Source organism: Juglans microcarpa x Juglans regia, chromosome 5D (assembly GCF_004785595.1).
Source record: "Juglans microcarpa x Juglans regia isolate MS1-56 chromosome 5D, Jm3101_v1.0, whole genome shotgun sequence".
Lineage (NCBI taxonomy): Eukaryota > Viridiplantae > Streptophyta > Magnoliopsida > Fagales > Juglandaceae > Juglans > Juglans microcarpa x Juglans regia.
In genome coordinates this window covers 7505857-7519525 of record NC_054602.1, presented here as the reverse complement: position 1 = coordinate 7519525, position 13669 = coordinate 7505857, and the positions used below count along the sequence as shown (strand labels likewise).

The 13669-nt window shown below is 33.7% G+C and overlaps 1 protein-coding gene across 1 annotated transcript; it reads right to left on the bottom strand.

Moving 5' to 3' along the window:
• Positions 1 to 261: 261 nt before the first annotated feature.
• On the bottom strand, positions 262 to 2075 carry LOC121264348 (BOI-related E3 ubiquitin-protein ligase 1). The gene is made up of 3 exons (XM_041167480.1): positions 1800 to 2075; positions 1321 to 1675; positions 262 to 1008 (listed from the first exon to the last, which is right to left on the bottom strand). The coding sequence occupies exons 1-3, from the start codon at positions 1853 to 1855 to the stop codon at positions 448 to 450; spliced, it is 972 nt and encodes a 323-aa protein (XP_041023414.1). The 5' UTR covers positions 1856 to 2075; the 3' UTR covers positions 262 to 447.
• Between the last annotated feature and the right edge of the window lie 11594 nt (positions 2076 to 13669).

Genomic DNA, 13669 nt, shown 5'->3' with positions numbered 1-13669 from the left:
ACTTTTCAATTCAAAGGTGGGAATCAACACACTTACCACCACCACCACGCCCTAGAAAAGACTTGTCTTCTGCCTCCTGGCCTCTCGCCTCACATACAGACAATTAATGCCCCTCTATATTACAATTAATTGCACGTATATGCGACATTTGCGAGACATAAAAAGGGGATGGCTACTATGTATCTATAATATTAATGCATCGAATTTGACTTCTGGGTTTTGGCTAGAAAATAAATTATCAAGCATAGTAATTATCAAGACTTTGGTGGCAAATATTAGCTCTAAAAAAGACTCACAAAAAATATATCAAAATTATCTACCAAAGTCGGAAACAAAAATACAAAAATGTTTCTGTAATTTGTCCCTTTTTTTTTTTTTCCCCCCTTCATCTAAACAGGTATTTGCACTTTGTTTTTTTCATAGTTTTCTTTTTTGTCCCCAAGCTAGCTAGGAGAAATTGACATGCACGCTAGCATTGATGGCAGAATGACATACTGGGCAATTGCGAAGACTGGACCCACACGTCGTACAGAGGCATAGATGCCTGCATGGCAGCAACAACACCCTTGACTCCTTCGCCCTACACTGCCTACACATTATTCTGTGGCTGTGCCCACCACCACCACCGCCACCAACCAACGCCTTGTCTCTCACCGCCGTCGTCGCAATCTCCGCCTGCTCCTGATCGACTTCCTCCCCCACCACGCACCGGCCCATGTCGTTGCTCCCGCAGCTGGACTCTGCGTCGCTGTCCTTGCTTACGTTGGCCAGCACTTGCTCTAGATCGCTGCGAAGATTGTTGGCCGTGGCCTCGTTTGTTTGTGCCAAGTCCCTCCAAATCTGGTTTTCTAACCACAGGCTTTTCACTCTTTCTTGAAGGACCCAATTCAGCTTTCCTATTCTCTGAATCTCTTCGTCTTTTTCTTTCAATTTCTTCGTGAAGTTTTCCTGGCATGCTGACACCAGCATTCTTTTTTGCTCCTCAAGTTTCGAACTTACTTTTTCTGCCTGTTGAGAGATCAGTAAAGAATACAATTAGTTCATTAAATATTAGGGGACTAATTTCATAGAACGAGAGCTTTGCTTATAATAATCAATAGAAAACACAGATATAAAACCAAAGAGCGATATCATTTGTTAAGAAAACAAGTCACCCTTTTTAGAACACATACTTTATCTGAATTTTCACCTTCTTTGTGACCAAAACGAGAAGAAAATGTTAAAACCATAAAACGATTCTTTCCCTTTTCCTTTTCACCAGTTTCTTGGGAAAACTTAAAAAAAAAAATTTGGAAGACAGAGCAAAGAATAGAAAATTACATATTGGGCAAAAAACCGATCGATCTCTGCCTGTTGTTGTTGTTGCTGGGCCTGGAAGATGATGTCCTGGTCGAGAAAAGACGACAACCCGGATGCTTTGGATCTCTTTTGAGGGACTGTCAAAGCATTAAGCTCGTTGAACGAATCCGTAGGACGCTTTCTCCGATCAGGGATGGTGTAGGAGAGCCCACTATCAGCCTTATTCATGAAAGTTTGAGAAGAAACCAGATTGCAATCTGCGGATGATTGGTTAAAACCCGGTTGCATTTCAGGCATTGTTCCAGCCAAAGGCAGTCCAGAGAACATCTGGGCACCATATATATCGGTTTTTCCCGGATTAGATTTGACAAACTCCCTGAAAAAAATTTAACCAACAAATCAGAAAGGTAGAGCAAGCCATAGAAAACGAGGAAAAGCCGCCATGAGATAAGAAAAAAGACCCCAAGTGAAGAAGGGCTAAGGAGGCCGATGGTACCTACCTATTTGTGATTAACTGAGAAGGGAATAGGTACGTATGACGAGCTTCAACTGCCATGAAAGTTGGTATTCCTTTGCCCTTTTCTGTGAATCGTGCAGCCACTTCCGCTCGCTTCGTTTTTATGGTTGTGCAGAGAGAGACAGAGAGACAATGAGGAGAGGATGAGGCAGAGCATGCAATAGAGGTGGCGAGTAGGAAGGCTGGATGGAAATAATGAGTTTTTTAGGCTTTGGTTTGTGTTTTTAGATAGGGAGAGTCAAAGACTTTCGGAGACCGAAATTCCATTATATATATAGTTGATATATATAGTGATTATTATATTTTTATATACTAATTTTGGAGTACGTACTAATGTGTTTCCGAAATTGTACCAGACATTTAGGGACTTTTTGGGAAGTTCACGTTACTGTCCTTGTCTGCAGATAACATGTAACGTGCTGTGACAACGTCCGGTCAAGGACATGCGGCATATCTGCCACGTAATGACCCAAGCTGTGTCTCAACAAAGCTCCGCCACGTAGGAAGGTGCTACGGTGCAGAGCACAGAAAGATTGAGCCGATATACAAAAACTAAATTAATTATCACCTGATTTGCGCTTCCTTTTAAGTTTTAAATCGATTTAAAATATATAAAATTAAAAAAAAAAAACTGTTGATGTAATGAGATGGGACCACTTTTGTGGACGTGGGAGGGATATCAAGGTGGGACCCTTTTCTGCTTCATTTTAACCGGTGACTGTGTGTACGGGCAACTAGGCGGGTAATGAAGATTGAAGGGAATCATCTTTTCCTTTTTTGTTTTTTTGGAGAGTGTACATCGCATGTGAGTGGTAGCTATAGGAGATTATGATTCAATTCTTCCCTAAACATTCAAATAATCTTTGTGTCCGTTTCATTAATTATTTTCAAGCCCACTGTAACACGTGTTTGAAAATTTATCTCTCTCTCATCTACCTACCTTGTGAATTAAGGTACCTCTCTCTAGTCCCTATTGCTAACATGATAGAGAAGTTGTAGGTTAGATGAATTTTTCAGTGTGGTGGGGACCTTGAAGCTTTGGATTTGGGTACAATTATAAGGCCAAGGACAAGGGCAAAGGATTATATAATATGTTAAAAGTAAAAAAGAAAAAAAAAATTGATTAAGGATAAGTTTAGTTATATAAAATTAAATTATATCATCTCATATAATTATTATAATTTTTTTAAATTTTTACATAAAATATAATAAAAAATTTTATTTTTTAAATAAAAAAAATAAAATTTTATTACAGTAATATTTTATTTAATTTTTAATAAAATATTTTATTTTATCTTATCATACCTCGAGTACTAAGAAATTTAGAAAAATTGATGGCCAAGATTTTGAGCAACAAAAATGGGTTCCCCACCCCTCACCAAATAGAGAGTTAAAAGAGCCAAATCTTGCAACCATATTAAGTGATAGGATATTGACCAATTAAAGGGGAGTGGGCAGTACTGATGGAACAGTCCATCGATCACGCCGTGTCCGAGACTATCTAACATCAATATCAAGTATTCCCCCCACAAGCACGCACACCACGATATGTACTGAAAAGAAAGAGATCAGAGCTAGCTTACATAAATTAAATAAAGAAAAGGAATTGCCACCAAAAAAGCGAGAAAATAAATGTACATGTATGGATTCCAACGTCCACTGCCCCAACCTCGGTCCCATCAACTTCTCTCTCTCTCTCTCTCTCTCCTATCTCTTCTATTATTGCTTTTATTGCTTGCTTTCATCATCCCACAGTTTCTCCACACCCTTCAAAGCTAGCTAGCTCTACTTTAACCACCTCAAAAGAAAACAAAAAGCTAACAAATTAAACGATCAACAGCCCAAATCATATAGCTAGGTTACCACCTTTGTTGTAATTATCAACGTGAAATTATTATTTGTCTTGCTGATATAAAAAATATATATATAATTTTAATTATTTTAATTATATTTTTATTAGATATATAGATCATTTATAATATTCATGATCAATTTATATCTTTAATTACATATAAAATTTCATTTTCCAATAAAACCTCAAGGTTTCAGCAGAAGTGGATCGTGAGTAGTTGTGCAAAATGCGTGCCGTTCTAGATATCCTATGAAACTTATATATAATAATAATGGATAGATTATTATAAATACGTGCATGATAAAATAAAAAAATGTCAAATTGCATAAGCGCGCAATGTTTGAATATTATTATATATACATGAATAAGAAGGCATATATGGATGGGATCATGAGTCGAAACATGGAAAGTAACGTATTCACAAACTTCAGCAAATTTGTCCCCTAACATGACAAGTACTGCAATTAAAGTCCAAACCTACCTATGAAAATCCATTTTGGTTGCGTTAGCTAACATGGAACATCATGCATGTCATAAACCCATATGAATTTTCCAAGTGTTTAGATATCGCCACATGTCCACGATCAATCGAGCTCCTCCGCGCGACCAAAATAAAACAGAAAAAAAAAAAAAAAAAAAAAAAAATTGCCCATCTCCCATTTGAAAGTAGTGTTTTTTGACATCAATAGCCACTACAACCGGCCGATCGATCTTTTTCTTTTCTTCAGAAATATAAAATTAAATTTAATACTTTCTTATCTTCAAAGGTTTGCTTTTTCCAACCACTCGGAAGATTCTATGATGATTCAAAAAGTTGTCAAACGTGCTAATGTGGGTTTTTGACAACCTAGAAGTTGCACCTTCATCTTGTCCTTCCCTTGTGATTTTAACCTTTGTTGCTTGGATGGTCGAAAAAAGAACCTACAAAAAGAAAAGGCCAAAAGAGAACTTGTGCCACAAACTTTGCACTACCACTACTACAACATGACTAATTATATATATATATATATATAATGGATATCGTGAATCTTTTTATCTTAATACGTGTGATATCCTCGTGAAAACGTAATCTTGTAAACATGAGATGAAACAAAAACCACTTTAACACAATTTTGGAGAACTTTATGAAGTGGGCATGCAGCTATATGATATAATATTATAGTTAAATACAAGTCATTGATATAAAGTTCTTATGCTTTTCTTTGAAAGTGAAAAAAAAAAAAAAAAAGGAGATTCCGGGTCCCTCCAAAAACCTTAATTTTAGGACATATACATATATATGCTTAAGCTGTGATTGTTGACCTAATTGATAAAGAAACCATACCGGCCAATTAGAAAGAAAAGTCCCTCCTTCGCTCATTCAGATCAAAATGACTTGACACCACCATTAATATTTCTCATGTAGTAGTACTGTTCGTGGATGCCACCCATACATGATCACCTCGATCCAGAGACCGGGTAATAGTAATTAACTCATGATCTCTCTCTCTCTCTCTCTCTCTCTCTCTCTACATATATATATATATATATATATATAATTAAAAGAACCATTAACCAAATTTGGTCAAATTGTCATTGGTTGCACACTTTATGTATTGCACGTTTCTTGTCAAATTACATGATTTTGAAGCTTATTTGTAGAAGGAAAAATCATAACTCAGTTAATTTTATGTCGATTTATTTGTAACAAAAATATTATTTTTATGAAGAAATTTTATTAATATTAATGAGAAATAATTATTTTTATAAAAAAAATAACTGACAGTAACTAAATACTTTTCTTATAGTACACGTCAAATATCGAATAAATTAAAAAACGTTAATTTACTAAACAATTTCCGTGCATTATCCTGTTTGTAAATTACTTATAGAAAACCTAAAAAAGAGAGTAAAACTTCCTATAAAAAAGAAAAGAAAGAAAGTAAAACCAAATATTGTTCTACATACTTTGGATCATGTCTTTTCATACAGGAAAATATGTAGAAGATCAAGCAGCAGTACTAGAACATACAATCGTGAATTTCTTCGAAATTTATTAGTCTAGAATCATTTGACAAGTTAGAAAATTGATCTTGTTCGTGCATGAGTACCATGAACATGAGAAGTTAAATCATGACAAGACGCGTACTGATACAGTCATTTTCACTTTTTCCTGCTCATAATTAAAATCTCCAAAATTAGAGAAATGCTTCGGATCCAAAAAAATATTTCGAATGGAATTTTTGTTTTTTTATCCGAATAATTAAAAAAATATTTTTTAATGATGTTGTAAATTTTTTATTTTTTTTAAAAAATATTTATGATGATTAAAAAAATACATAAAAAAAAAACACTATTCAAAATACTTTTTAAATTCCGAATTCGATACCATAGCAGTACTTCCAAAATTAACCTTGAACACGATCGAACCAGTTTATATGCAAATTAATTAATATTGGAAAAGTATCATAGGTAGCTAGTTAGCTAGTCACCCCCAATAAATCATGTAATTAGTCAGTGGGGTTTCCACGAAATTCATTCCATTTCATAAAGTAATGTGTGTGCATGCATCGATCTGACAAATTAACAATGATTTGAGTACGATCAAACTTATAATTAATTGACAACGCGGCACACACACACAACAAACGACAATAATGGGAACCCAACACATTTGATTGGGCACGTCATTTTCTTTTGGAATTTTTTCTCTTTTGGAGGCTGCTGCTGCTGGCCTGACTAACACGATAGTGAAAATTTTGTACCTATTAATTAATATTATATAGACTTGGGTGGTCGTGTTGTCATCAATCATGTACTTTAGCGAAATTAATGTCACCCCTCCCCCAAAATAAATAGTGGGCCAATATTATTTTTAGAGCTTTCTATATGTTTAATGATGTGGATGTGTAAATTATTTTTGTCGCCATATATACTAAATGTTGGAAACAAAATTCACGATTATTGGTAGGGTATACATACATATATAGTACTTGTTTGGCGTTTTAGCCTACCTACGGTCTATTTGTCCTAAAATATATGATATGCATCCATCTTTTTCCTAAATGGAAAACCAAGAAAAATTTGTACTGCTTGCTTGCATGCTAGCTTTGATTATTTCTTTTCAAATCTTACCTCATCAATCTGACAGTCCCTTTCTTTGACTAAACTCGAAACTAATTATTTCCATTTGTTCATCCTTTAACATCTCCCCCGTATTTATCTTTCAAATTGGGGCCACATATACATATATATTAACCCACCTAATTTAACTTCATTCTCGTCAACATGATTTTCTTTAATTTTTTTTTCTTGAATTTTAGTAGATATAGAATTCAATTCCAATATCTTATTAACTGACAATTTTTCTAAGCGTCAACGTGGTGAGAGATCATGTCCAGACTCGTAAATATAATTATATACTCTAGCAGTATAGTGACGTCCAATGGACGTTTGCCTAATTTAGTAAAACTTTATCTTTTATTTAATAAAAAAAAATTAGTATTTTATAAATTAAAGTTAATTTTAAGTGTATTATATAATATTTAAAACTCTAATTATTTATATGGTTTTAATTTTTTAAAATATTTAATAAAATTTCATCATTTATTTAATGATGGAAGATTAGTATTTTATAAATTAAATTTGATAGTTTATGTATCATATGCTATTTATTTAGTTAATTAAGGATATTATCATACTTAAATTATGTTAAAACTCTAATTATTTATATAGTTTTAATTTTTTAAAAATATTTAATAAGGACTTAAAATATTTATCTAAGGACTTAAAATGAAGGGTAGAGATTAATTTCTTAAAAATATTTAATAAAATTTCATCATTTATTTAATGATGAAAGATTAGTATTTTATAAATTAAATTTGATAGTTTATGTATGATTTGTTATTTATATTTAAATTATTTAAATTTTAAATTAGTTTAAATCAGTGTTTTAATAAGAGAAATTATTTATATATAAATTTTAACAAGAGAAATTATTTATTATAGTGATAAATATTACAGTCTTATAATTATATCTCTAAAGTTTAATATAAATTATTTATATAATTTTAATGTGTGTAAAATTTACACAATATCTTTAAACAAATTTTAGATTCCAGACGTTACATTTTACAATGAAACCCCAGCCCCTCTCTCTTTCTCCCTCACTTTTCTCTCCCCGGTTCTCTCTCTCTCCTCCCTCTCCTTCAGTGTACGTCATACGCATCTCTCCCCATGCCCAATTTCTCCACTGCCCAGCCCGGCGTTGCCGTGTGCCAGTGAGCCTTACTACCCCTTCCACCGGCACCACCTCACTCCGGTGAGTCCCCCCACACCGGTCTCCCTCTCTCACGCTCTCTCTTCCTCTCTCTCGGCAATGCACAGCCCGAATGAGTTTGATGTTGCTGCGCCGCCGTGCGCCATTCTCTGGTGCCACCACCTCCATAGTAGCCTCCCCTCCCACCGGCCATCCTCCTCCAGCGAGCTCGGCCTCCATCTCCCTGCCATTTGCCCCCACGAAGTCCACCTCTCTCTTGCACGGGTTCTCCACACCCACGGCGGAGCTCCACCTCCTCTGGCCACCGCACCACCACCGAGACCTTCTTTGGCCACCGACCACCTCTCGTAGCCATCCCCACGTCCAGCCGAGCCACCATGCATGCTCACTTTCCCTCATGGACGCCCACTTCCCCTTAGGCCACCTCCACCACCGTACGCCGCCACCCACGGCGTGTGACCACCCTCTGTAGCATCTTCAGGCCACCACCGATCCATCTCAACCACCCATGGCCCCGATCTGCCACCTATGCTCACTCACTCTCTCATGGCATCTCTCCCTCTCACACATGGCCAGTTTTCCCTCCACAACCGTGATTTGTGTGGTGATTTTTTTATTTTGTAGTATTTTTATGATGATTTTGTAGTGATTTTGTCGTGGTTTTGCTTTGAGGATGCAGAGAGGGACGCAGAGATATAATGATTTTACTGTGTTCACCACTGTTTATTACTGTTCACGATTATTGTTTATTATTATTCACGTTATAGCCTATTTTAAGTATAAAGAAATATATATATATTTACGACAGTCTAAACCTTTATTAATTACATCATGTTTAGGAGGAGCGCCTATATTATAGAGTGATCCTTCCTCGTTACTGAAGCTAGATCCAATTAATTAATGTTTAAGAGGGGATAGATAGATCTTAGGTATAAATTGGTATAAGGATTCCTTGCCTAGCTGCGCAGTTAATTAGTCTGAAAGCGATTTGACTGACAAGCATATAATAAATTTGAATGATGCCAAGGCTTAAGACTGAGGCACGCTAAGGGTGATGCTACTAGCTAACTTGCTTGCTTGTGAATATATATATATATATAGTACTACATAACACCTAAGAAAGCTAGGGACCCGAAGGCCTTTTTTACACGTAATTAATGCCTAATTTCTTGTTTTTTATTTTTTATTTTTGCCATACCGTTTGGACAAGTTGCGGTTTTGAAGCAATTAAACTATGTTTTGAATTCTCATGCATGCAATCATGTGTACGTTTTGAAGGCATTAATCTCGAGTGTTCTATTCATTTTGACTATCACATCACGTCGACGTATACGGCTTCGCATTGACAAAATAATAAGTTTGGGGTGGAAACAAATAATCAACGTCGTAGTACCGTTAAAGAAACGTACTCAACACATTATTAATGCGATATCACGATCGACCTGTAATTTCAGTTGTGGATTTAGGTCTTGAACCGGATTATATTTAAAGAAAATGTTAAATGTATTTTAAAAAAAAATTACAAAAAAATTATCTCTCTACATGTCATTATTGATATGTTTAAATTTATAAAATTTAAAATTTAAATTTTAAAAGAATAATAAAATTAGTCTTATAAGTAAAACTATAAGTATATTTAACACTATTTTTAATTTATTTATAAGTAAAAATTAATATAGTACCGTAATACCGTTGGATGTGGAATACTACGTCGTACGTGATGAAGGCAATTGCGTACATTTTAATCTAACCGATGGCAGCTTGATAAAGCAAGTGCTATTCCATGCGTATATAAGGATATGTTTGAGAATACAGTTGTTCTCATATTACTTTATTATTATTTATAAATTATTTTACAGTTATTTATAAATTATTTTACTATTATTTATAGATAATTAAAAATATTCTTAAATTAACATCCACAGAGTCTAAGCGTGCATATATAATATTGATAACATCCATTAATTATATTATATATATATATATATATATATATATATAGAGGCTCCTCTTTATGAGTTTTGATCTTGATCGAGTCAGATCTTTGAAGATCTGACATCTCTGGTTCATTCACCACTAGGCTATACGATATGATCAGGCAGATTTCCTAATAAAGTTCGAGCTTTTTGGACATCGATAACTAGGCTTGATGGCATGGATCCAACGTCTATGATCTGTTCTGCTTATCTCATATACTAGGTAGCTAGCTACTTTCTTAAAAAATTGGAATCAGAATATTTACTTGTTTAACTGTGACAAATTAGAAAGCGAGTTTTTTGGAGGCCGGAGCTAGTATTAATTTTAGAGCAATACCCGGCCATCATGCCATTCACTACTATATCATATAGTCTAATTAATTAACACCTGATAATTAGCAAATTAAGCTGGAACATTATTGACGTTAATGTTATATACCCTCTGGCTTTCGCTTTTGCCATATATTATTCGTACGTATTAATTAAAAAGACCAGCTCCATCCATGGTTTAATAAAACAAAAGGAGCATAATTAAAGTACTAGCGAATATACTCACACGAAAAGAAAAATCAGAGTCGTTTGAAGATTTATACATAATATAATTCATGCTGTTCCTATTTCCCTAATCAAATAGCTAGCTTTCTTAACGATTACAAATTAAGGGGCTAGTGAAATTAAAGTACAGTTAGATTATTTGAATAACGTTGATGTGGAAAATAAAGCAAAAGGGATTAGTCAGCAATCTTTACATGTCAGTTTTTTTTTTTTTTTTTAAAGGTAGATCGCAAGAAGGAAGTAATATGAATGAAAAATTATAGTTGCAATCGTGTATATAAATATTATGTAATTATTTAAAAAAATAATAAATATAAAATTTACATAAAAAAATAATAAATTTTATTTATTTTAAAACGATTATACAATACATACATATTTTATAATTATATATAATATTAATTATCGTCAATGGATAGATATGGGAGGTACGGGATATATAACAGCAATATAAAAGTACCTAGTACGTTGCTTCCACTTAAACTGATCTATGGAGATGGCTCTACTTTTAACAAATGCTCATATATTTTAAAATTAGAGGGTGGGTGCCGTGGGCATATTATTAATTGCACGATGTATATAAGATACGCCAATAAGTTAAATTAAAAGGAAGAGATCAAAAGCCTAGAAAAACGTCGATCGAGGAGTATCAGCGGCACGAACAACTGCACTAGCTAGGCGTACGTTCTAATTAGGCGTGCATAGATCATGTGTGTATGTGTGCATTTGTTTGTTTGTGCGTGCGTCAGAATCTGAGTTTAATTATCTAAACAAAGATAGTTGAGAATACTTTGCGTCCAGCTTTGTAATTGCGTGTGTACTTGCGTGGTAGTGCTGCTACCTTATAAGCTAAGCCTAAACCTCGAGCATGCGCGCGGTACGTATGCAGTGCCGACAAAATTAAGTGTGTTGATGGCCGGGGTGGTACTGCATCATGCCCCCACTAAATATATAGCTAGCTACTAGTCAGCTCCTTTTGCGGGCGGCTTGTACGTGCGTTTAAATTAATTAATTGTTAGTTGTTCGTTGGGTGTTAATTTCATTTCATAGAATATTGAAAGATCCGAGATCAAAGTGCATTAACCTAGCTATATAAGTTGCCTTTGCTATACATATCATGTATCTATTTCAGACTTTCCAGCTAGCTAGTGGCCTTTGACGTCTCTCTACAGATATTTTCAATGAAAATAATTTATCTATAATATTTTTTATAATACTTTACATAATTATACTTTAAATAATTTAGCTAGCGGACATTTCCGTGATGGATCTCGACCGATCGTAGGAATTTCAACGTACCATCATCCTGAATCATTGATTATGTATGGGAGTTTTCTTCACAATAATTCTATATAAAAATCCATCGTTGTTCATGAGTTAATTTAATTGGACGCACCGCCAGTACCAATTATCTTCTAATCTGATAACACTTTACACCTATCTATCTATCTATCTATCTCTCTCTCTCTCTATATATAATATATATATATACCAGAGATTTACGATGGGTTTATACGTCATTATATATATTATTTACCTCGCTTGATCGATCTCATTTAATTATATATATATATATATATGTATATTTACATTGCACATGAATTGCAATTCGAATTCTAAGGATCAAGATTTTTTTTTTTAGAGGAAATTTCCCTCATGCTTCGTGAATTGTTTGTCATATTAGATGGTCAGTGCCGAATGGTCATAAAAAATTGCCATAATAATTCATCTAACAAGAGCCTAATTATATATATATGCAAACCGTCACACAAGTCGGCATTAAATAGCTTCAAATCACCTAATTGCATGATAATGCAATTATGCATGCTGTACATTGCAAATGTCACTTTCTAGCCTGCATTATTATCTTAGTGGATTAAAAATTATTTAAAATTGAAAAGATATATATTGGCATTTAAATATATATATATATATATATATAAAACTTAATCAGCAATAAAAACGAAAATGACTTGAAACTATAAAAAATATATAGAATCATTTTAACAAGAAATAATTATTTTAACATGAAATAACTGATTACAAATAAATATTTTGTTAGTTTTTAAATTTAAATGATTAAAATATTTAATGTTAAGTAAAATATAATATGAACCATTACTATTGTTCAATCTATCGGTTCGATTGTTTAGATTTAAATGAAAATGTGTCATAGTGACTTGAAACAATACTTGTCTCTTGAGGATAGAAGTCTTAACTGCTTACCAACCAAACAAAGGGTTGTGTGTCTTTTGATGAATTAAAAATATTTTCAATGTATTCTCTAATATTTGACTGCTCAAAAGTGCTCATTCATTTTAATTGTAATTTTTTACAAATAACTAACAGCACATCATCCAATTACCGACTGATAAATAGAATTTATCTTATTTTAATTAGGGTCAAAGATATTTTTAGAGCGGAGCAGGTAATTATGCTCCCATATTCATGGGCACGTTAAGAAATTAAGCAGTCCCAAAATATTGGACTTTAGGACCAAATCTCAACCGTACCAGATATTAATATGTATGAACAATTCAATCAACTTAAAATAAACAATTTAAATGCCTCAGACTGCATCATATATATATATATATAATTAATTCCCAGGTATCGCTATTTAAAGTAGAATATAATTGTAGATCAATATATGATGATAATGATCATGAGGTGCCACATGAGGCCCAGAAATAATAATATATTTGACCCCCCCAACCCTTGCATCCATCTCATGACTATTTATCATTATTTATAAAAGTAGATACGGCGAGGTTTTGTGCAAGTAACCTAAAAGGAGAAGTTATCATGATTCAAGCTGTTTTCTCGTGATAATTACTTTGTTTTTGACTCGTAATCCAATTATATTATATTATATAGATAGTGCCACTGCCACACTCGACGCTCGTTGTCAGCTTGATACTGACAAGGTGCTGCTGTAATTGGGGTCCACAGTACTTGATGGTAGAGAATAATCTTTCCAGATAAGATTGAATGAATTATTTTATTTTATTTTTTAAAAAAATAATAAGATATTGATGGTGGGTTAAATGAAAGCAACATTAAATTAATTAATTAATTTGGATGATTAAAGATCTGTACATGTCCTGTGATTTTGGTTGAGTGGGGACCCTGCCGCCATACAATGTCGACATTTTGTCCTCCTTTGCAGGCTGCATGTGACTTTCGAAATTAAGACCACCTTTCCATTTTTG

Coding starts and splice junctions, on each gene's coding strand:
- LOC121264348 (XM_041167480.1), bottom strand. CDS start 1,855: ATGGCAGTTGAAGCTCGTCATACGTACCTATTCCCTTCTCAGTTAATC. Junction 1,676..1,799: donor TCTCAGTTAATCACAAATAG/GTAGGTACCATC, acceptor AATTTTTTTCAG/GGAGTTTGTCAAATCTAATC. Junction 1,009..1,320: donor ATCGGTTTTTTGCCCAATAT/GTAATTTTCTAT, acceptor ATCTCTCAACAG/GCAGAAAAAGTAAGTTCGAA.